Source organism: Macaca mulatta, chromosome 4 (assembly GCF_049350105.2).
Source record: "Macaca mulatta isolate MMU2019108-1 chromosome 4, T2T-MMU8v2.0, whole genome shotgun sequence".
NCBI lineage: Eukaryota > Metazoa > Chordata > Mammalia > Primates > Cercopithecidae > Macaca > Macaca mulatta.
Window position 1 is genome coordinate 21,813,581 of NC_133409.1, and position 25,970 is coordinate 21,839,550.

General features: G+C 37.2%; 1 protein-coding gene across 1 annotated transcript in view; it reads right to left on the minus strand.

Annotated features, from left to right (window-relative positions):
• Window positions 1-650: 650 nt before the first annotated feature.
• The window catches only part of GPRC6A (G protein-coupled receptor class C group 6 member A), a 42,143-nt gene continuing 16,823 nt past the window's right edge, over window positions 651-25,970 (minus strand). Inside the window, exons 3-6 of the mRNA XM_001111107.5 lie at window positions 24,139-24,975; window positions 18,311-18,523; window positions 13,544-13,667; window positions 651-10,674 (exon numbers count right to left, since the gene is read on the minus strand). Coding sequence (XP_001111107.3) covers window positions 9,560-10,674; window positions 13,544-13,667; window positions 18,311-18,523; window positions 24,139-24,975 — 2,289 coding nt within the window. The 3' untranslated portion in view covers window positions 651-9,559. The remainder of the gene's footprint in view (window positions 10,675-13,543; window positions 13,668-18,310; window positions 18,524-24,138; window positions 24,976-25,970) is intronic.

Sequence of the window (25,970 nt, forward strand, 5' to 3'; positions counted from 1 at the left end):
CAATTCCTACTTCCAAACTAGTAAATTTAACATACATTGAAGGTCTAAGAATATCTGTATCTTTACTGTTGGGTAAACACTCTGTGAAACCTATCCTTTCCTCCTGTTCAATACGTTGTTTTGATTGATTCATGGAAAAAGAGGTTTATGACTCTAACCTGATCCATTGACTTGGATGCCTGTAAAAATATCTAATCTCTCTCTGTTTCCCTCTGTTTCTCTCTTTCTTTCAAGTTTAAACAACATAGGTAAATGTATGAAAAAAAAGTGTTCATATAAAATTCTGGAAATTTTTTCTTTTTTTGATTTTCATTGTATATGACATGGTGTTCTAGAACTAAGTCAGGGTGTCTGAATTCACTTCAACTTGGACACTAAATAGAGATACAACTTTAAGCAAGACAATTAATCTTATTGTTCCTTAATTTCCTCCTTAGTAATAGTTACCCACCTCACAAGATGTTGTGAAAACAAATACTAACAGTGGTGAGGATAGTAATAATATTTTGGACAGTGATTTATAGCTTTTGAAGTACTTTAATGTGCATTATCTCTTCTGATCTTTATAATAACCTCATATGGTAGACTGGATAGACATTTTTATCATTTTTCAGGTGAAAAACGACACTGTTAAGTTTCCGTAATAGCAAGAAAAGTTTATTTGGGAAATTAAAAGTATCGCACAACTGTAATACCAAGAACAAGGAAATACAGATGTTTTCCTGGCAAGTAACATCAGAGAAGGCTGTGTATATGGCGTTTCTTCTTCCAACATGCCTGAGGTTATTTACTAAGAAGAAAAGACAGTTCTGTGACCAACCTTTCTCCCTCACTTTTCCCACCAAAACTCCTTGTATATGGTTATAGGGAAGTTAACAGAAAATAGTAGAAGTTTGTGTGTGTGTGTGTGTGAGATTTATAAGTATATATGCTGTATAAACACTGAGACTTCTTGGACAATCATTACTTTTATATAGCAATTCATCTCACCCATGCCCACTGACAGTGGGATCCTCAAGTTTTCTTCCCTCTGTCACCACTGGAAACTTCGTTATGTATCTAACTTCCAGCTTCTGTCTTTTCAGCTTATGCTAGAACTTCATTCCAAGCACCGACTTGGGATCTTGAAAAATCTACTCTGGGTGAGTCGTACACTAGGTTATTAGGGTAACAACCAAAGCACAGTACACACTGCGTCTTAGAGAAAGGAAAAGAATCCACTCTTATGTGTCTTAGCAGAGGGACTTCTTATTTTCTCCCCCATCCTGGAGGGGCAAATGGTGTGTGTGTGTGCATGTGCACACGTGTGCAAGCACATGCACACTCATTTACACATATATATTATGTGTAGATATAATTGTGTGTGTGTATATATATGTATATTCTGTGTGTGTGTATGTATATGTAAAGGGTACCCGAAAGTAAAGGAGGTCTGAACATAAACTTTAGCAGAAGTATGAACTAAATTTCTAAAACTTGGCTTATGCTTCTTTTAGCTACTGATTCAATAAATCCTTTTACTTTTTCCCTGTTTTCCACAGAGCAAGAAATATCAAATCTTAAGTTAATTATAAATGGAATGATTAATAATTTTTCTCTCTAGCTTGGATTCTGTCAATAATAAATAACTCTTTTGAATTATTATATTTACCATGGTATCAGATCAATAGCACAATGTGTATTTCTTATCATTTTACCAACATTATTATTATTGTTGTTATTATTATTACTATTTTGAGACAGGGTCTCACTTTGTCACCCAGGCTGGGGCACAGTGGCACCATCACGGCTCATGTCAGCCTCGACCTCCTGGGCTCAGGTGATCCTCTCACCTCAGCCTCCTGAGTAGCTGGGATGACAGGTGTGCACAACCACGTCAGGCTATTTTTTTTTTTTTTTGAAGAGGCAGGGTTTCCTTATGTTGCCCAGGCTGGTCTTGAACTTCTGAGCTCAAGCGATCACCCACCTTGGCCTCCCAAAGTGCTGGGGTTATGGACGTGAGCCACCGCGTGCAGCCTCACCAACATTATTTAGCTCTCTTTCCCTGGAAGGGAAACCTGTGAACATGTGCTTGACGCTGTATTTTATTAGAGATACAGAGGGGACATAAGAAAGCAAAAATAACAGAGGTAACTGCTTTACAAAAGGCTAGGTTTAAAGAGTGGACAGACCATTTAAAAAATTTAATACAAGAGATAGTTATTCAGACCCTACTAACTGCCAGAAATTCTGGCTATCAAAACAGGTAAGATAATAGCCCTGTCCTAGAGCAATGCACAATTAATTTAGAGCTGTAAAATTTTAGACTCAGAAGGAAATCTGAGATAATTTGGTTCATGCTTTTCATTTTACAGGTGGGAAAAGGTTAACCATTGATGTGAAGCACAAGGGTTTTAGTTATGATGCTTTAGTTTCAAATGATAGAAATCCAAGTAAAATAAGCTGAATATAAAAGGGAATATGTATTGGCTCTCATAGCTAAAAGGTCTAAGGATAGTTCAGCTTTAGGCACAGCTAAATCAACGTGGTCATGTAATTCTCTCTCTTTCTCTCTATCACTTTACTCGGCTTCACTGTTCATTTTACCTCATTATCTCCTGCCTCAAACAGGTTTCCTACATTTGCAGGAAAGACGATTGTCAGAAATCCTATCATTCACAAACCTAAATCAGAAGGAGTTTTTCTGTTTCCCTCCGAGGCCAGAAAGGACCCATAACAACTCTTATGGCTCAGTCTGAGCCACTTTTCCATCATTCTGGTTTTACAGCGTTTCCAGTCGCACATGGAGTGGGAAGATTCCTAAAAGAATTGTGAAGAGGGTGGGGAACTTACAGAATTACACAGCAGATATGGAAGGAGCTGAGAACAGAAAACAAGCCTCCTAGACTATAAAATTTCCAATATCATTGCAGGCTGTACCTGTTGAGGGCTGTGGTGTCCACTTCTATTGTCTGCTGTGATGTCCACTGCCAAATTTTGTACAAGAGAAACCACTATAGTCAGCCTAGATTTCAGTGATTATTATTGGCCTTGTTCTGTTATATGTTTAATTGTAAACATCTTTAAGAACCTTAATAAATATGTTTTCTTATTGTAAAATTAATTTCAATCTATTTTGGAAATAAGTGGCTGCAAATGTAACAAATTAACCCTGTCAACACTTCACTTTTTCTTTTCTGTTTACCATCATAGGGGTCTTACTAGCTGCTCTCATTTCTATTTAGTCTTATGAAAGGACATAGCAATTCTTCTAATTTCATTGGTTTTACACTGGCAACTCCCAGAATTTTGCTCTCATGTTTTCTGTCAGAGTATTTACAATGGATAGCCCTTTAGATGAGAAATATACTACCACAGACTCACTGGTTAATTGGGGAACAGAGGAATACTATTCAGCCTTACAAATGGGGAAACCATGTTGTTTGTGACAACATGGATGAACCTGGAGGACATTATGCTAAGTGAAATAAACAGGCACAGGAATACGGCATGATCTCATTTACATGTGGTATCTAAAAAAGGCGACCTTACAGAAGTAGACAGTAGAATGGTGGTTCTCAGAGGCTAGGGAGGGGAAGGGTAAATGGGGAAGAGGAGATACTGATCAAAGGGTAGAAAGTTTCCATTAACAGGAAATTAAGCTTTAATAATTTATTGCACAGAATGGTGACTAAAATAAATAATAATACATCGTATATTTTGAAATTACTTGAAGCATAGATTTTGAAGGTTTTCACCACAATAATGATAAGTATGTGTGTTTGTTAATTAGTCTGACTTAAACGTTCCACATTGTAAACATACATCAAAACATCACTTTGTACCCCATAAATATATATAAGTTCTATTTGTCAGTTAAAAATAAAGTTAAAAATATTTACAGACTGGATATTATACTTTATTTAAGATTCTATACTTTTAGTCATGCCCTTCTATGTCTAACAAGCTAAAACACAGATCAAGTCCACATATTTACAGATGTGAAACTGGCTATATGTAAAACTGTGAATTTATTTGATTCATTTGTTTTTAGGTCTGAAAATTTCATTTTCTGGTAATCTAATTTTGTCTGCAAATGTACTTCCAGGTTACTAGAAAAATTAAGAGAAGTTATAAATGTAAGAAATTTCAATCACTTGAGATTTTCCTACAAGAGACTCTTGAATGTGAGTGCATCTACATACTATGTTGATTCTCCCATTCTTCATATTGTTTTTGTGCTTGGTCACTCATTAAAATAGACAGAAAGCCCACACATGAATTTATCAGGCTGTTCTTGTTCCATATGCTCTAAGCGTAAGGGGTGCAGTGCTGCAAGAGCAGCTCCACAGTGTTGGGGATCAAGTCCTCTTTCATCTTGTTGCTCTGTCCTTTTCACCTTGCAGATTTCATCTCATGGTCCAAGATGGCTGCTCTACTTTTGCACAGCGACTGGCAAGAAGGTGAAAAAAAATATGGCGTGGAGATACTCCTTTCCTTTTTATGTCACAAAGGAAGTTCCACTTTTCACTCCTGTGTTTAGTTGTCTACAAGCTTATTCTCCATCTTCCCTTCACCCAAGTTTTGAGGATTACGCATTGTTTTCCACTCTAACTTTCCGTAAGTCTTATTTTGCTGATAATGGCAGTAGGGGCCTATTTGAGGGTTTAGATTAAAGACAGTTTAAGAGATGTGGAGATTCTAATATCAGAGGGAAGGTCGGGAAAAGTCACTGAGTTACTGTTTTGAACAAGATTTCAAGAATATTCATGAGAATGTTAAAAGTTACTCATTCGATATTTATTGAGTACCAGTTTTGGTGTGGCCTTGTACAAAATCCAGACACATCATAACAATTATAGGTGGATCTTGCTTTTGAGATCATCACAATCCGAGTTGACCTGCTTCTCATTTCATCCTGCCAATAAAAGCTATGGTGCAATGTGTGTTATTCCCTCATTCTCCATTTTAGCAATAAAGTGTTTTACTATGTGTGTCCCTGTGGGCAGGGTAGGGGATAACTATATGAGTCAATCTGACACTGCATTCTAAATACCTTACCCCTGCCCTGCCCCAGATTAGTTTGTCTTGACTATGGAAAAGTTTCTATCTAAATAACAATTTGGACTTATCAAGACAAATTTTAAAGAGTTGAATACATACATAGTGAAGGATTGCTGATTAGTTGGAATGGATAGGTACTTTTTTCACTTTTGTTTTTCTTATTTTAAAAATAATATTTAAGTATAGCCTTTATAATAAAAGGGGAGGAAACCCTTTATTCCAAAAAGAGTTAGAAATTATTCAATTTACACCCAATTGAATTTAAGGGCCTCAAAAGTTAAAAGAAAGGCTGGGCACGGTGGCTCATGCTTGTAATCCCAGCACCTTGGGAGGCCAAGGTGGGCGGATCATCTCAGGTCGGGAGTTTGAGACCAGCCTGGCCAACATGGTGAAACCCTGTCTCTACTAAATACACAAAAAATTAGCCAGCCATGGTGGCAGGCACCTGTAATCCCAGCTACTTGGGAGGCTGAGGCAGGAGAATCGCTTGAACTTGGGAGGCAGAGGTTGCAGTGAGCTGAGATTGTGCCATTGCACTCCAGCCTGGGCAACAAGAGCAAGACTTTGTCTCAGAGAAAAAAAAAAAAAGATAAAGTAAAATAGTCATTCTCTTACTTGTGTTTTTCAAATGATGATAAGGATGTAGTTTTGGCTTCAAGGAATTTAAAACTTAATTTCTTAGGTTAAGTAGGATATTTTTCCTCCAGAATAATTGTTGAAAGCTATGTAATTGCAGTAAAACTCACAACTCTTATGAAACAATATTTCTTTTATTGTTCTATTGGCACAACAGTGCTGCGATTTTTGTTTTGGGAGACAACACTTAAGAATATGAAAACTTAGGCCGGGCGCGGTGGCTCAAGCCTGTAATCCCAGCACTTTGGGAGGCCGAGACAGGCGGATCACGAGGTCAGGAGATCGAGACCATCCTGGCTGACACGGTGAAACCCCGTCTCTACTTAAAAATAAGAAAAAACTTAGCCGGGCGAGGTGGCGGACGCCTGTAGTCCCAGCTACTCGGGAGGCTGAGGCAGGAGAATGGCGTAAACCCGGGAGGTGGAGCTTGCAGTAAGCTGAGATCCGGCCACTGCACTCCAGCCTGGGTGTCAGAGCGAGACTCCGTCTCAAAAAAAAAAAAAAAAAAAAAAAATATGAAAACTCTCCTACAACTTTGCTCTCATGTCAATAGGAGAAATTGTTTTCATATCAACAGACCAGTAAGTCAATGAAATCACAAACAGAATAATAATTTCTTAACATTTTCATGTACATCAGAATATTTTCTCTCCATAACAATTTTTATGGGACATTATCACTATATTGTATATGAATAAATGTAGGATAAGCAGAAAACTAAAATTAGTATCTTTTTTTAAAAAAAACATTCAATTTGTGTTGAAGCAAGGCTGCAGAAAGTCTTGCTTAGCAAGGCAGGAAAATTCAACTTAATTCTAAGGACAATGGGAAGTTATTAAATTTTTCTGAAGAGGAGCTTGATAGTATTGGAATGAATTTGAGAAAGATTGATTCTGTAATGATGTATTCTACGTATCAGACTGCAAATCCTAAGGTAGGTAACTAGTTTGGGATATTTCAACAGCAAAGATGTGAAGTTGTAAGAGCCTGAATTGGGGTGATATTAGTTGTGGTGACAGTAGTAGTCCTAGAGAGGAAAGGGCAGTTGAGAGAATTATTACTAAAGAATTGACTCTTCACTGCAAAATGGTGAAAACACTGGAATGTAAACTCTTTGAGAGCAGAGACTTTGCCTTTTTTTCTTTTTTTAACTTTTTAATAATCCCTGTGCATAGAATTATGTCTGGTATGCATTGGAACTCAGTAAGTGTTAAATTAAGATAAAAGCAAGTAAATGCAATAAAATGTAATATGTGCTATAACAGGAGCAGAAAAAAAGGCTTCATAGAAGAGGAGATACTTGAATTGTGTCTAGTGGATTTAGCTAGAGTGTTTCAGAAAGACAAGAAGTGGAGAGGATATCAAGGCAGAGGGAAGGGCCCAGGCTCCAAGACCTGAAACAGCATGGTATGAGGATGAACAATCACCAACAATCACCAGCAGTTTGCCAATTCTGAAGCATGCTTCACTAAGCAGGAAGGAGTAGAAGTTGGTGCTGGACTTGAAGAGCCTCGGTATCAAGATAAGGACTTTTGACTTATTATAGATTTTTAAATAATTTAGTAACATGAAGAGGCTTTTACTATAGAAGAGATCTAGTGGAAGTGAATAGAAGGTTTAGCAATACCTCCTCTATATTTAGAGTAAAACATTTGAGGTCAGAGTCAAATGAGAAGGCTATTGCAACAATCTATAAAAGAGGTGATGAAGACCTGGATTAAGGAAGTGATGACAGGGATACAGATTATGGTAAGGTTTTGAAAAACGTAGGTGTTAGAAAATAAATACAGGTGATGAATTAAAGGTATAGGACTGTGAAGCAGGCAGTAGAGTCAAGGATGCATCCCAGGGGCCCACTAACCCAAAGGTGGTACTATTACATACTGAGAAATGAAAAACAGGAGGAGGAGGAGTAAGGAGAAGGAAAATATGAGTTCAATTTTATGAATATTGACTTTGAAGTATGAGGGGGGACAAGCAACCAGGTTGGTTGGAGAGTGACCTGGGCCAGAGATATGGTTTGGGGAGTCATTTGGGTCAAAGTTAAGACAGAGAGCTGGGTAATTTTGTAGCAAGAGAGTGTGTTATAGGAAAACAGATGTAGGTTGAGGATGAAACTCTGGGAAATACATTTAATAGTCAAGTGGAGGAAGACAAATCTGCCAAGGAGACTAAAATGCAATGGCCCGGGTATCAGAGTAGAACCAGAAGAGCCTTTGCATCAGACTTAAGAGTTTGACTCATAGAAGCCTTTATAAATTACAGAGGGAACCAAGAAGGGGAATTTCAATGAGGAAGAGTTAGATCAGAAATATAATTAAGATTCAAGGGAGATAAACACTTAAAAATAATCATCAAGTTTGAGAGATAAAGAGTAACAGGTAAACTTTCCATGAACTATTTCATCAGAGGTGAACTAGAAGCCAGATTTTAAATGAACTGAGAACTAATAGGTCACAAGTCAATAATGACAATCTTCCTCTTAACAGTCTATTGTGAGATGGAGGAAGAAAGAGGGTGACAGCTAAAGAAAAAGTAAAGATTGGGCACAGTGTTATTTTGTATATTTGTGGTTTATACAGATGGGAGCAATGTGAACATGGCATCCAAATCCTTATCACCAGCCCTGACCACCATCCCCTGAGCTCATGGTCTTTTGTTTATGTGAATATTTGATACATCTAAAAATTCTTCCAGGCATCTCAAATTCAACATTCCATCTTCTACTCTAAGTTACTTCTTCTTCCTATATTACATACCACCTTTCAATTAACCAGACTAGAAGCCTATAACTCATTCTTCACCAACCACTTCAAATAAATTACCACCTTCTATAATATAGCTTGAATTCACATACATATCCCCCTTTCTGTTCCCTGGTACAGATCCTAATCCTCTCTTAACTAGACTCCATCCTCCACCTTGTATCAGAGTGATCATTCTGGGGAGTTTGAGCTACTTGTCCCTTCTGTGCCAGACACTTTAATGGCTACCCACTGCCCACAGGACGAAGACTCATGCTCCTTAGCAAGAAACTCCAATGGGTGGAATTCTCTCATGACCTAACCTCTACATACCAAAGAGTGCTCCTCTCCAGTAATACCCAAACGATGGTAGTTCCCTGAATGCACCTTCTTGTCACACTTTCTGTTGTTGCTCCCATTTTCCTTCTTTTTCTAGAATACCTTTCTGTGCTTTCTCTAATTAGCTAACTCCTACTCATCTTTCAGGGTTTCACCTAACCATCATACTGTTTATTTAAAGTCTTCTTTTAAGCCCTCCCATCCTCTCCCAGTGTGGTTGAGTGCCATTTCTCTATACCGCTGTAACACTCTATATACATTATAATCATAGACTTCCTCACACTGATTGAAGATGTTGACATGTGCCTGATTCACCTTGGATTTTGAGCTCCTTGAGATCAGCAATGACACCTTGCTGCTTTTGTACCTTGTTATTTAGCATATCACCTGGTTCATAGTAATTGCTCAAATCTTGTTCAACTACACTGAACAGTGGAAGAAAAGTAAAAATGTTCAACAGAGGAGAATCCAAAGAGATTTGAAAAGAAGTGGTTGGGAATGGAGTAAGGATGACACATTATGGGACAACTTTGAATAGAAGAGAAGTCTTTAACGATGTGCCTAAGAGGAAGCAGGTAAAGATGGAGACCAATGAAAGAGGTAGGAAATGAAGGGAGTTTCAGGTTGAAGGCTCAATTCAATAGGCGATTGAACAGAGTGACTGTTCAACTAAAACTTGGTAAAGATGGTGGCAAGGAAATATATATGACATATTTGCTGGGAAAGTAAATGCATATCTTAGATGCAAAGACCCTGGAAACATTTTATTCTGGAATGTGGCATCTCCTAAGGCTTATTCATATACTTGAAATTCTTTTTCGAGGCAAAGTTTTAGATACACTTGTGGCATTTTCTCTGCATGTGTGTGCAAATGCTTGTGCCTGAAGATCTTTGCTTTTCTGCCAGGTTGCAGACTTGCCACTAGAGCTGAGATTGGTCATTGTGACATTGCTGTTCATGGAGTCCAGTGAAGCATGACTCATGGCAATGCTGCTCACGCTATGGGAAGAATAACTGTAGATCATCTTGAGAAAGGCAGACTTGGTGTTAATATCTTGCTTACAAATAATAACATAGCATTTGGGGAAGAACGTGCAACACAGGATTCCATAGTTAGATATTAGTATGACAATAATCTCCACAGCTGGTACATATTTGCCAAATGTGGTAGCATAGATAGGGATGAATGTGATCCAAGCTATGAAGTAAATGAGCATGCCAAATGTTATGAATTTGGCTTCATTGTAATTCTCAGGTAATTTCCTGCCTTTGAAAGCAAATATGAAGCAAATGAAGGCCAGGATGGCAATGTAGCCCAGCATGGTGCCAAATGCAAGTATGGATCCCTCCTCACACTCCAGTATGATGACTCTGGGCAAGGAGACATTCACCTCTACAGTAGGTGCTGCAAAGATTAGCCAGAGTGTGCAAATGACAACCTGGATACTCGTGCAAGTGAAGATAATAAGGATTGGTTTATACAGGCACTTCAGAAATTTCTGTAATTTGGGATCAAAGCTGAAGGCTAGCAAAATTTTCAGGGACTTCGTCAAAATGCAGGAGATGCAGAGAGTAAAGCTCACTCCAAACAGTGTCTGCCTGGTTTTACATGTGAAGTCTTGTGGTTCTCCAATGAAAAAGCTCGTGCTGGCAAAATTGAGGAAATGACAGAGAAGGATCACATAGCAAATTCTTAATCCCCCGGCTGATTTCACAACAGGTGTGTTCAGGTTTCTTGTAAATATTATGCCAACAACCAGAACAAATATGATTCCCAGTAGGGAGAGGATCAAGAGCAGGATGGCCAAGGAGTCATTCCAGTTGAGATATTCCACTTCCTTTTCAAAGCACACAGTGCTCCTAACAGGGGCCCAGTGAGTTTCATTGTTGCATAAAAGGCAGTGAGGCATATCTAAAAGACAGAAGACAGAGGAGACAGTTACATTGTCAACATTTAAACTAGGTGATAGTCCACAATACTACAAATGAGATTCGCCTTCTGTAATAGTTCTGACTAGAGAACAGATACAGATGATTGTCATGTTGGTTACTTATTAAAATAAAGCATGCTCAAACTTAGAGAAAGTGAGAGAGAAAAGGTAAAAGTTAGGAGAAAGGAAAAGAAAGAGAAAAGAGAGAGAGAAAAAAAGCCAGCTGGATTGTGAATGTTTAGGAGATGAATATACTCAGAATACATGCTAGCTTCTTATGCATTTGCTATTATAGATGATGGCTCCAGCACTCTTAAGAATAAGGCTTTGGAATCAGACATAGCTTTTCTTATCTCTTCCACTTGTAATTCCTGTAAACTTGAACAAACTAACGGAACTTTCTGAGCCTGTTTCGGAATCTCCCATATCTCAAAAAATAATAAAATGAAAAGACTCTGCCTTATTGGGATGCCGTACTCAATGAGATAATAAATGTAAAATGCTTCACACAGACCATTACACATAGAAGACCCTCAATGTATGGGAGCTGCTCTCATGAATAAGGGTGCAATTCTCCTTTGTAGGGACTTGGATGCAGCTGGAATCCATCATTCTTAGCAAACTATCACAAGAACAGAAAACCAAACACCGCATGTTCTCACTCATAGGTGGGAACTGAACAATGAGATCACTCGGACTCAGGAAGGGGAACATCACACACCGGGGCCTATCATGGGGAGGGGGGAGGGGGGAGGGATTGCATTGGGAGTTATACCTGATGTAAATGACGAGTTGATGGGTGCAGCACAGCAACATGGCACAAGTATACATATGTAACAAACCTGCACGTTATGCACATGTACCCTACAACTTAAAGTATAATAATAATAAATAAATTAAAAAAAAAATTTAAAAATTAAAAATAAATAAATAAAATGAAAGGTCACATAAAAAAAAAAAAAAAAAAAGAAGAGGCACTATGGCTAGGTTACTCTAAAAGCTTGAAGTCTCTTTCTAAAAGTGAGATAATGCAAAATTGCAGTCAATGGCAATTGAAGAATTAAAGTTTATTTTTTTTTCCAAGTAGTGGGTAAATCGGAGCCTCTCGCACTGGAAGTGATAACTTTGAAAAGTATTTATGCTGATTCTGGCTGCAGGGCAGCACAAACAGTTGATGTTAGAGTTGTATCTCTAGAAATGATATTACATTTGCTCCCCATTCCAGCCACCCAAAGTTGGTGAGTCCCAGCTGCAACCAAAGGGCCTCTGTCAGGGCATTCATCAGATTACACCCCACAGTGTCTGTACAACTCTTTAAAATTTTGTGTTCTCTTCTTTATTAACCTCAAAGTAAGGTTGTATTTCTGTTTATAAACTTCATGACCCTTCCAGCCTCCTCCTCTTTCTGAACTCTATTCCCCTGAAAATACCTGTTCTTTTCTGTTTGCCCCGTAACCACAGTTGCTAGTGTCTGTCATTTCATTCGTCCAGTGGACATTTACTGGCCTCATCTAGGTATGAGAGCTGTGTGTTAGAGATAGAAAGGAACAGCAGATGGTATCCGTTTAGGCTTTCCTAACTCCTAGCTTATCCTCCAAGTTGTCTTCAGTCTTCTACATTTCTACATTTGTTCTTGGAAGCGACTTACCCTGGTTACCAAAAGAAAACCCAGATACAGCCTTTAAAGAGTCCCGTACATCTTTATGGAAAATAAATGTTACATACTCCTTGGTGTTTTTATTTCTGTCACTTGGAAGATAGTTGCTAGTTACCATGTTGCCTGAAAAACTCCCTCCCTAATTATCTAATTTTTTAGGCGGTGGTATAGCATTTTTATTTATTCATCATTTAAATGCTCACTTCCACTAATATAAACATTATTAAACATACCAAGGAATGGGAAAATTTTAAATGTGAGATAATAAAATGCAGATACATATAAAGTTCTGATACTCTCAGGTTGGAATAAATGACATTTTTTTTTGTGACACAATAACAGAACATGAAACTTGGAATATTTTCATTGGTGTACTTTTCTCCTTGAAGCCAATAAGCAAAAAGAATAGGTATCTGGGGACTATTCCAGTTCTGGAGTTCTCAGCTTTTCTACAAGATGAATGGGAATGCTCTAATAAACAAGGAAATCTGATGCTTTTAAATTAGGCTGAACTCCAGGGAAAGTGCTCATAGTTTCTTTTTAGGCTCCTAAGGCTGCTGACCTCACTCTCGTACTTTAATTTGTGTATTTTGCTTTCATCTTGTGAAATTTTTAAAGATAGGGTTGGCAAACAGTCAGTTACCAGCATCTCATCCCTGTCAGTAGTTGGTCCCTTGTCTCACAGAAGAAGTTGCTTTCAGGTTTAACTTTTGTTCTTGGTAGACATAATGAGATCGTCAGGATGTGCACACCTGTTTCTCAACTTCAGGTGCCTCTGGGTTTCTATTATGTTTAGTTAATTCAGCGTTTACTTATTTGTATTCTTTCGTACCTCAGTTACAAGCCAAGCACATCTGTATAGGGATACATGGACAAAATTGACGGAGAAGTTGCATCACTTTAAGAGTTACATACTTTAGAAAATATGAGTGAAGGGATGACATTTTCCCTTGGAAGTAAAGTAACTTTTACATCTCTATTGTTTATTGGCTGTGCACCTGTTGACACAATAGAGCAAATTCCAAGATAAAATGAAACTTCACTGGAATTTAATTTCACAGGAGCATGGGAAGCTTTTTAAATTTTTTCAAATGAAAAACCAAACCAAAATCAAATTCATGCAAATAAAAAAAAAAAAAACTAAGAGGAATGATTCACATGTATCACTATCCATGTGGAGTGACTGTAATTACCTGTCTGATTACTGTAGTGATTTTCAGGACAGTTCTCACATTCATAGCAACAGATGTGTTGACTTCTTGTAGTTTTCTTCATTTGCCCAGGACTGCATTCCTTGGAGCATTTAGATTGAATTTGCTATATTAAAGGTGAAAAAAAAAATCACAAGTAAATTTGTAAAAAGAATTATCCTAATCAATTATCCTCAGCTTAATTTAAGATATATTTACTAAATACTATTTTGGTCTGTTTTCAAAGGATTATAGACTCTTTTTCCATCTTGGGAAATGTAAACAAGCTTTTAAGATGGAGAAGCTGCTTTAAGAAGAACACAGTTTTTGTCGCATTAAAAACTTCTGTAAGCAAATTATGGAAATTAGCCCTTTCAGAAAGTCCCTAGTAGAGGGAGAAATGTGTAATGCTAGAACTAAAGAAAATAATGATGGTTGGGAAGTTTCAATCCCATGTTGAATGAGGGGTTCCACTAGATAAGAAAATAGCACATGGCTAGATTTTTGTATTCTTTAAAAGAAAGTTCTTATCATGCTGGCAAGGATCATGTCCTATCTAACTCTAAAAACTAAAAAAAAAAAAAAATGAGTTTAAAATAAAATTTAAAACTTAATACTCTAATATTAGAATATTAGATTTAAAAGACAGCCCTAAATATATAATATTTAAATAATCTTGAGAATTCAAGTTATAATTTGCATGTCACAATTTGAATTACATGCAGTGTTCTACTTTTATGGAACCCTAGCTAGTAATTCTTTGCATTTCAGCTATGTTATTATTCTCTATTCATAGTCCCTTTTTCATGGCATATCTTGTGAGAGAAATTTGCTTTGTCTTGTCACTTTTACCGTCGGAGCAGGGCAGAATGGTTAAATGAGTCTTTCTCAAGATTCTGTTATCCATTATTTCCTACTCTGGAACACAATTGAAGTACTAAGCTAACCAGTCTTTCTCTGGAAGATACAATTGATCTGTCTGAGATAGAAAAGAAAAGATTCAGTAGGCCCTGGGTCTGCAAGCACTGGTTTTCTTCTTCTCTCCACTTATTGCTGACCTGGGTTTTCACCAGGTAGTATATATGCCTTGAGAATTCCCCAGGGTAAACTTTTAAAGTATCCACTCTCCTGGAGGGTGCTCAGAGGACACAAAAGGATTTAACTACGAGATAAAGCCGGACCTTGTTAGGGTCCCTTCTCTCCCTCCGCATCAAGAGCAAAGACAGTCTAAAATCTTGTACTGATTACTTTAGGCTTCAATTGATTTAGGATTATCTGATGTTTTGTACTATGAGTTCTTGTGACTTACCAGAAATGTCAATACCCCAACTAGCCTGCAAATTGACAAATCCAGAAATCTGACCTAAATGATTTCAGATACTGTTGGTTTTTAGTGTATCCTTGAAATAATTATAGGTGTCTCCATCAGAAGGGAAGACTTGTCTCTCTGTTCATAGTGGTCAGCCCCTTCCATTTAGTCACTAAGAGCCTCACATAATTACCTGTCATTCTATCACCTTCTCTTCATTAAGTGAATTCCCTACAGAGTCTGGAGATAAATATTGATAGCAATTAACAGTGTTTCTTGCAAAAATAATAGCCATCTCTGTATTCAAAAAGAAAATGAATCAGAGCATGTTTTAAAAGTTTCAGTGTGAGTTACGGTGTTTAGCAGAGTGCTGGGTTCGTAATGTAGTTGTGAGGATAATGGTAAGAAAAATGAAGATGATGACAGCGAAAGTTTGAGAACACAGAAGAATGGCTACATTTATGTCTTTCAAGGAAAAAGTGTCTTGCTTTACTAAAACTTTTACAGCCAGGGGAAATCTGATTAAGGAAAATGGTTTACAGCATTACTATGTTCATTCTTTCATTCACCAAATATTGGTTGAGTGCCTATCTATGTTAGGCACTGTTCTAATTGTTGAAGCCACAGTGGGGAATGAGACATAAATATTTAGCTCATAGAACTTAAGTTCTAGTTGACAAGAGTGACAGAGTTAAAATAAGCAAAATGTACAGAATGACAGAAAGTTATAAGTGCTAAGGAGAAAAATAAGGATAGGACAGTGAATAAGAACTACTAGGTTGATGTTGCAATTTTTAAATAAGGTGTCCAGAGAAGGCCTCACTGAGGTGGTGACATTTTAGAAAAGACAGAAAGAAATAAGAAAACTAACCACATGAACATCAGAGAAAATTATTATAGGCAAAGGAAATAGCAAGGGCAAAGTGCTTGGGCTATGAGAAGGGAAGACACGCATAGAAGACCAAAAAGCCTGTGGGGATTGCAGGAACACTGTACAGTAAGGGGAGGGTGGGAGATAAGGTCAGGGTGGTACTGGAGGTAGATTGTGTAGAAGTTTTAAAGACACTGGCTTTTACCCTCAGAGCAATAGGATGCCATCAAAAGATTCTGAGCAGAGCACTATGTTTTACAGGACCACTTGTATCTCTGTTTTGAAAACAGACTGAAGGGGGCCAGCGCAGTGGCTTACGCCTGTAATTCCAGCACTTTGGGAGGCCAAGGCAGGCAGATCACGAGGTCAGGAGTTCAAGACTAGCCTGGCCAACATGGTTAAACCCCATCTCTGTTAAAAATACAAAAATTAGCCGGGCATGGTGGTGCACGCCTGTAATCCCAGGTACTCAGGAGGCTGAGGCCAGAGAATTGCTTGAACCTGGGAGGCAGAAGTTGCAATGAGCTGAGATTGCGCCATTGCATACCAGCCTGGAAGACAGAGCAAGAGTCCATCTCGGGAAAAAAAAAAAAAAAAAGGAAATAGACCGAAGGGTTAAGAGAGGAGGCAGAAAACTTTCTGCAATAATCTGGGTGAGAAATGATTGCAACAGCACTGGAGTAGGTAGTAAAAAGTGGTCAGGTTCTGGACACATTTTGAAAGTAAAACTCATTGGTTATGGAGTGTCACTGAAAGAGAGGTGACAAGAATCCCAGCAGGTTTTCTCATGAGCAACTAGGGGAAGGGGGTTGCTGTTTATTGAGAGGCGAGTAGGTTGGGAGAGAATATCAGCTCTGTTTTGACTGCTACACATCCAGGTAGAGATGTCAATTAGGCAGTTGATTATTTATTTGGGTTAGAAGTCAGAAGATAAAAATCTTGTAGTCATCAGTCTCCCGTATAATATCATTTAAAGCCCCAAACCTGGATGAGATCACTAAGGAAAGGGGTAGACAAAAAGAGGAGCAGTTCTGAGTCCTGGGCACCTGAATGATTAGAGGTAGTGTGAATGATGAGGAACTAGCAAAGGAGACAGAGAATTAGTGGCCAGATACACGGGAAGAAAATCAAGGGAATGTAGTGTGATGGAAGCAAACAAGGAAAAGATGTCATTGGGGGGAGAATAATTAGCTGGTAAGTGAATATATGATAATATTCGGCTTTATTAACTTTGGTGAGCTAGACAGAAACAATTTCGATAGATTGAAGAGGATTCAAAAGAGTATGGGAGGAGAGAAATTGGGGCCATTAAATGCATTCAACTGTTTCAGGGAGTTTTACTGAAGAGAAATAGAGTATACAAAGAAAAACTTGAGGGAACAACAAAGGTTCTTTGTTTGTTGAGATGAGAGAAATAATGACCTATTTATTTCATTAAGTGGATAATGTAGAAGAAGGAATGATTGAGAATAAAGGAGAGAGAGTATAAAATTAACGTAATGTCTTTGAATAAGTGAAAGAGGTTGGAACCCAAAGGTGAAGTGGAGGAGCTGACCTTGGATAGAAGCACAGACAGTCCATCTATAGTGCCAGATGGAAGGCAGGGGTACTGGTCTTCTGTACCCCTGATGTGGTGGCAGGGGCCACTGGAATTCTCTTCTGATGTTTCAGTTTTGTTAGAACAGAAAATAGAGTTAACTGAAGTGAGAACGGGAAAGATGTACTGATCTCAGAGGATAGAAGAGAAGGCATAAAATAGCCATCTAGGAAGGTGAGTGAGTGCATGAACTAGGGCAATAATCTGATTGCCCTGCAGCGTTAAGAGCCCACTGGAAGCTAGAGATCATGAATTTAAAATGAGACTAGTCAGCGACCTCCCTCCCTCCCTAGCTCTCTTCTATTCTTCTCTTTTCTGTTCTCTCTTTTCTTTTCCTTTCTTTTCCTTTCTTTTCCTTTCCTTTCTCTTCTCTTTTCTTCTTTCTTTCTTTCGTTCTTTCTTTCTTTCTTTCTTTCTCTTTCTTTCTTTCTCTCTCTTTCTTTCTTTCTTCTTTCTTTTTCTTTCTTTCCTTCTCCCTCTCTTCCTCCCTCCCTCCCTCCCTCCCTCCCTCCCTTCCCTTCCCTTCCTTTCCCTTCCCTTCCCTTCCCTTTCCTTTCCTTTCCTTTCCTTTCCTTTCCTTTCCTTTCCTTTCCTTCCCTTCCCTTCCCTTCCCTTCCCTTCCCTTCCCTTCCCTTCCCTTCCCTTCCCTTCCCTTCCCTTCCCTTCCCTTCCCTTCCCTTTCCTTCCCTTTCCTTTCCTTTCCTTTCCTTTCCTTTCCTTTCTTGCCAACTTCAGCTAAATAGGAGCTACATTGATTAGGCAGAAACTTGATTAACAGGGATTGTGCTTGGCCAGATGAGTATGATGAAGAGAGGGGCAGGGGAATTGAGGGTGTACAAGGGGGAGTTAAATAGTTGACCATGGAATTTGAGGAGGAAAGGTGGGGACAGTAAACAGGCAAGAAGGTCACTGGAGGTCTTGGTGGGGCAAGGACTTTTGCAGTTGAGGTACCAATTGCTTTGAGTGCTACAAAGCAGCCTACAACAAGATTACCTTAAGATTCCTGAACTCATTTTTTGTTTCCTGATCTGGGATGATGAAGACATCATTCTGTAGGTCATATTCTGCCATCTTGGTGACAGTCATGTGTCCATTGATCTCCTTCCAGAGCACAACATCATATCCAGTATTTAAATCCCCATGAGCATCAAAATGAAATGAATTCCCTCCATCAGTGAATGTCACATTTTTTAGCACACCAAGTAACTATAAAAAGTAAAAACAGAAATAAGCTCTTAAAATAAATGTTGCAAGTGTGTTCGTTATTCTAATGATAACACTGCCTTATAAAGTATATCACTTAAAAATGAGAGAAAAAAGATTATAGATCACTGGTTCGAGAATTCTTAACTATCTGGCAACAAATTGAGAATGAATTTCACTTGGGTTCTAGCCTCATTTCTGCCTAACTTTTGCCATATAAATTTGGAAAAGCAAGTTAATTTCTATGAATGGTTGTTTCTAAGTATCTGCATTTATCCTACAGAATTTTAGAATAGGTCCCCTGGTATAGACACCTGGGATCTAACTGTGGTTCCATCTCTCATCAATGAAATTTTGACAGGTACAATTACTTTCTATCTTATTATCTCCAATGGTTCTTAAGTTTGTTTCAATGATTGAGTATGTAGTAAAGTGATCTTTAAATTATATTTCTAAGTTAATTCACAAAATGATTTATTTTTTAACTTGAGAGGAAAGAAATATAAGGATAAGTTGCCTGTCTTGCTACCCAGTTTGTACAGTGAGAACTTGTATACTACAGAGTTAGGACAAAAAATATTTTGCTTACAAATGGGGTAGCCATATTGAGGTTGTGCTGTAGTGGAAGAACAATAGACTAGAAGGTAGGGAAACAGGCTGCTGTTCTGGCTTCAAAATTAACTTAATATATAAGTAAGCCAAATAAATATCCTCTCCGAATGCTTTCATAATGGCCCATTTATTACCTAAATCTATGGTTTTATGTGGCTTTTGTTGGGTATAAAATCTGTAGAATAAGGCAGAAATTATTCTATTTGAAGACAATTCTATTCTCTTTCTTTTGAGTTAACTTTTTATGAGTGTTTCAATTTTTTGTCAATAGAATATAAAAAATAAGTTACATTTTCAAGTAAATAGATTAGCTATGATAATAACGTCAATGAGAAATGTTTCTTTAGCAGAATCTCTACATGTGTGTATTTATTTTATGTCTCCACAGATTTCTTAGCTCTTTTAATGGATATCAATTAATTAGTGTTACTTTAAAGAAGCAGGATATCAGATCTAACATGGTGGAATTCACTAACAAAATTTTATTCTAGCAATTGCCTGGAAGAAAAAAAAAAGGAGAGAACAAAAATGAAAGAATATGCAAGAGCCTACCTCCAATGTTCTCACTTCTATCTGTTGACTGGTTTGTTTCTTCTGTTCTTTCCTTAAGCAATATATACATGTAAACCCCAGTGACTCAGTTCTTTAGGGAGCATATCCTCTTCCACACAAGTGTTTGAACTATAATTTCTACCTCTGTTTTTCCTGTGCTTAATTAGGCTTTATAGGCTAAAGTTCTGACACATATTTGTTCTGTAAATAATCATAAAATTGTATAATGTAAATAAACTTCCACAATTTTATGCTTCTTCTTACAGGAAACAGGGTGGAAGCAAATACAACAGTATTTTCATTACTCATTAAATATAATAAAACATTTGCTATGAAGTAAGGTAATTCTTAAGCTGTTATTAAGCTGTTAAATGCTTTTTCACAGCATTTACAAACATTTTTCATGGAGACTCTGAAATTCACCTTTAGTTGACACTACAAATTTAGAGAATGGGATTTGCATTTCAATTATCATCTTATTCACCTGTGTATGATAATGCCCAGTTTTTAAGCACACATGGCCAGGAATCACACCAATTAAGGTGATATGGTTGATATTGCTTTCCATTGTTCTAACTGTGCTGATGTCTGCTCTACCTCCCTAAGTAAGGTTACTGTGGAAAGAGGTATCTTCATGGCTAAGTTAGAGAAGAGCAGAGGAAACAGCCTTGCATCTGTGTCCTGATGCCCAGACTATGCCTTCTTTTGTGAAGTTTTCCATTGTGTAGGAGAAAATACACTGATCTAAGGCTGGGGCAGCAGTTTCATTGCTAACTATGTGAATCACCATGGGATAGATCTTTACTGTTAAGGTTTCTTCCATCTCTAAACTCTGACAAGTCTTGGTCACTAGAAACACTTCTTCTTACCAATTCTTCAAGATGCAGTGTAAAGAGGATGAGTCCTGTCGGCCTACCATATTTTATAAAGATTAGAGGTGGTGTATATCAGTATCTAGAACCATATGTTTTAAAAATTATTAGTTATTATTATCTTACCATGCCAAAATTACTCTCATGTCTCTCTTGACTTCTGGACTAATATGCAACTACCTTGCTACACTTACTAATACATATTTCATAAATTCATCAAATTCAACATCTCCAAAATGGAATGCTTAATATTTCTTACTCCCACCAGACCTCCACTTTTCTCTACGTTTCCAGCTTGACAAATGACACCAGTTGTCCCATATTGGAATCATCTGCAGCACTTTTCGTGCTCTCTGTCATCATTTACATCCAATCGACCTTCAAATGCTCTTCATCCTCCCTCTTCAATATCCATGTATACATCTTTTCATCCTTATTGTCTTACCTGTAGGCATTCTTATCTTATGTCTGATTTACCAAATTGGTCTTTCTCCCTTCAGTCTTGTGTCCCTCTAATCAATTCACCTTGGATGGAAAAAGTATCATATCACTCTCCTGCCTGAGAATGTCTTTAATTAGCTGCCCTATCCTCTGTCAAGTTCAAACCCTTGAACATAATTTGCAGCCTTTCCATTTAAGGGGGTGTCCCTATACTAGCAGTATCAGCATCATCTGGGACATTGTTAAAAATGTAGACTTTTCAATCCCACTGTGGAACTACTGAATTAACAGATAATAAGATTCCCAAGAAAGTCAACTGCACATCAAAGTTTGAGATGCCCTGATGGACAAGGCTCTAATAATATCTTTCACTAACTCATTCAGTTAGTCCTTCACTAACTCATTATAGCTCTCTTGCAAGACTCCAGTCATATAGCATGATTTCCTGCTTCCTGAAGATGCTGTGCTTTCTTTTCTCTCTTTTCTGGGACTTTGCTGGAATATTTCTGTTCTGGCTAACTGCTACTCTTCCTTGCATTCACACAGAGGTCATGTTTTTTGGAGAATATTCTCTGAATTGGTAATACTGGATTAGCTGTCTCACTTAAGTACTTCTCCGCCATCTTGTGTTTATATGAAACACTATAATGCACCATCCTACATTGTAATCAGCTCCTTAATTGTTTGATTGTACACATCACTGGACAGATAATTCCTTTAGGGAAGGAATTCTGTCCTGTTCTCCATAATATCTTCACCACCCAACACATTGCCTGAAACATTGAGACACCAAACATTTGCTAAATAAGTATACGAATAGAAGTTTAACTATTAGACATTCTTTCATCTCTTGCACATCACTTACTAGCTTATATATCATCAGAAGTAAAGGAAAACCAAAAAGAAAACCAAAATCACTGGTCACAGCAAGGAAGTGGTATCCTCCACACACATCTGAGAAACATCAAAAATCTGCTGAAGTAAAACAAGCATGACTGTGCTGTCCCTGAGTATGGCTCACAAATATCACCACATATAGGGTCAAAGTAAGTACTATCCTCAAACACTGGGAAAACTTAACCCCTTTAAAATTATTTGAATCTAAAATCATTTAGAATGTACTCTTTAAATATTAGTGAATTTTGCTAAGGTACAAAGTAATCCTTAAGAATGTATCATTGACTAGGGACCCTAAATGTTGCTGATCTTTAAAATTTAAGTCTACAGAGATTTCTTTATAAAAGGATAACTCTTTGTATTGTTTGTCTTACTGACTCTTGCACTGACTTGATATGGCTCACTCATGTCATGGTCAAAGGAGCAAGTCATCCCCCTGTTCTTCCTTTCCAATCTGTTTCTGTTTGTTTCTAGATTAACAGGTTCTGGGGGCAAAAAGAATGACTCCAGGTTCCTCATGTTTAAATAAAACATTTTAGGAGACTCTGCTTAGATGATTTCTTCTCAAATCTTATCATCAACATGTTTGAGACTTATTCCTAATTTAAAATACTTTCTCTATTTTTCCCCATATCTTCAGGTGGTGAATAACTCTTGCTATTTGCATTTCTTTGTCCTTATGAGGTTCTTCATATAACCGCCCCTCCGCTCCACTTTATGTCATCTGTCTCTATGACTGTTCTCTATGTCTCTTTCTCAATCTCTTATTTCTAAAATTCTATGTGGTGGTATTATTATTGTAGTCTAATTTTAAAAATTAAAACTGTTTTTCTGCAGTGCACCAGGCCAAAAGCCTTGGAATATATTAGAAAACTTTGTACTGACCTTGGAATATAGTGAAGAATGATGATCTAAAAAAGATAATTTATGGCTTTTACCACCATCATTAAAGTTTTATATTACAAAGGGAATGCTTTCATATAGGTGTCTTAAAGTCATCAGACATAACTATATATATATATTTTATATATAGATATATATATTTTAAGAGTGTTTGCACTTGAGAAAAGGTCCTAATCTCCAATTTTACCTCTTTATTAGATTTTTGGCTTTGTATTTATAAGGTAAAAAGTAGTTTAAAAGTGAGCAATTTAAAATACCCTCCCACCATTGCATGATCCTCCCAAATGTTAACTTGTCATACCAGACCTCAGAGATGGTATTTTTGGGTGTTTAAAGTAAAAAAAAATGACAAAAGTAGAAAAAACTTGTTCTAGATATCCACTTGTATGATCAGAAGAATTGTCTTATTTCTTTTACCTTCTTTTCTCTTACAAATTTAAAAAATACATATTTTGTAACATGATTCTGCCTCAGGACACACAAGTTTGTCTCTGAATACACGTTATTGAGAAATTTGTTTCTAATAAGTAAAACATCATTATTAAAGGAAGCAATGTAGTTTTCAATGCCTTGTTCAAGGGCATTTGAGAAAGCACAATGGAAATTTTTCACTAAATGAAACCATGTTAAATTTTAAGTTTCCCCAAACTAATCAAAGAGAAGAAAGGGAAAAAATTCTTTTACACACAATTGCTGGTTTCTTTAAACCTGGAATATCATAACTGACCTAACAACATTCCTTTGACGAATACTGGAGTCCAAGTCCTTTACGTATATACATATACACATAAAGACTCTAATGGTCTTATGTGTATATGTATTTATTTACTCTACCTCCATCCTAATTGAGAGTCTTAACTATAAATGTTGTGATTATAAACCACTAAAGACAGTGAAAAGAAAGGAAGGTGGAGTCAGAAGACCTAGACTGCAGTTGTATTTCTGGAACTTCCTAGCTTTAGTTTCCTCATCCATCATATTTAGTAAAAAACAAAAGGATTATTAAACATGTCAGCTCTAACTCTTGTGTTTTTTTAAGTGCATTTAAAAGTGATAATTTATATGACTCAAGGAAAATAGCATCATCAAAATAATTTTCGTGGGAAATAAAAGAATACAACTTTGGTAGGTCAGAGTAGGAAGTGAAGATAAAATACAACTCTATTATCTTCAAGAGTAAGGCACTATGATAGAAATGCAGGTTATTTAAACACTGAAAGTGTCTATTTATAAAAGGAATAGGATTAAGAGCAATGAATATAAATCTTTGCAAATTAAAACAGGGAAGGAAATGCGGAAAATAATGGTAGGAGAGTTTTTCTTGGATGTGTGAGTTAGTACCTCCCATGGTTGAAAAGCGTTGGGGTTCTGACAGTCACGAGTTTGACACAGATCCCGAATGGCATAACCAAGGGCAAACACTGCAAGTTGAATACTATGAATGAGTCCTGGCTCAGCATAGTCCCGGAGGAAGTCATTTCTCATGAAGAAGTTCCTTTCTATAGCCTTGTTAGCCTTGTAGGCCAAAGTCCTTTGAGAATGATTGAAAATGCATTGACTCAAATCAGTGTCCTTGACATATGTGCAGGCAGATAAATGCATGGCATATTCATGTAAGAGTTTGTTACTGTCACTGGGAAGCAAGTGCAGATTTTGAAGAAAGGAATGGAAAGCGGATATATTCCCTCTTCTAAAGGTAAACCCCACAACTTTGCCAATCTTTTTAACATTAGGAATGGTGGTAATCTTGGTGGCAGTTGACCAATTATCACTAGCAATCCACATCTTATTTATATTCATTTCAATGGCTTTATTGAAGAGATCGAAAACATGGAATTGCCTCAGAAATACCACAATGACATTAACCTGGGCTTCTAAAATGATTTTCTTCAGTGTCTGATTGATTCTGACTTCAATGGTATTATCTGAAAGAAAGGCTGGAAGAACCTCTTTGAAGGCTATGCACACGTTATTTGCTTCAGCCTGAATTATAAAAGTGTTAAGAGCCAATCGTCCATAGTCATCATCCGTGGTTATGATGCCAATCCAGTTCCAACCAGATTTCTGAATCAGGTGAGCCATTGCTTTAATTTGATGGAAGTCACTGGGCACAGTCCGTAAAAATGAAGGAAAGCGAATTTTGTCACTCAGGATTTCTGCAGTTGATTCATAACCCACCTGGAAATAGACAGAATATTTTAGTTATGGTGTTGATGAACTCCAGGTGACTGTTCACAGTAGGTGTTCCTCTCTTTGATTGCTGTAAGTTTTCACGACTTTCTTTAAATTCTCTAGCCTTTTTCATCCTTCTTCTATGAATTACTACTTTACAAACAGCTTAAATCATGATACTTAGCCCCGATGATGGTTTAGAATCACGACTTTCTAATTATTTCATACTGTGTTTAGTACAGGCCTTCTGAGAATTCAGGCTCTATCTCATTTTCCATTTACACCTCTATATTCCTCTATATCTATCTTGTATCGCTGGCAGGGGGCCAAGAGTGGATATTATTCAAATACTTAGAGGTAAATACAGGAAAAATGCAGTCCATCACATAAACAAAATGCTGTTTGGAACATCAGTGTGTTCAAAATCTTGTCTAATGCATAATTTGGGTGATTTTATTCTAGGTAAAGTCAATCAGTCAAATAATCATCTTGTCCAGGGATCAGCAAAATTTTCCTGTAGAGAACCAGATATAAAATATTTTAAGCTTTTTTGGTCATGTATAGTCTCTGTCATATCTTTTTTCTTTTTTTGTTACAACCTTTTAGAAATGTAAAAACTATTTTTAGCTTGGAAGCTCAAGAGCATGAGAGCCACATTTGGTCCACAGGCTGTAGTTTTCTGACTCCTGATCTAGTCAAATAAGTATCAGCATTTTTGGAAGACCTACTTAATGTACACAAAGTTTTGCCTGATTCATAGCTTTGGTGAATTATTACCTTCTATAGATGCAATAGCAACATGTCACTTGTTCAGCATTTCTTTTTTTTTTTCTTTCTTTCCTTCTTTTTTTTTTCTTTTCTTTTCTTTTTTCTTTTCTTTTTTTTTTTTTTTTTTACCTACTTGCAGCTGCCATGTGGTGTGGTGGAAAGACAATAGGCTTGGGAACAAGATAAACTGTTAGAATCCCAACTCAAATAAATTTGGGAATGTTATTTAATGT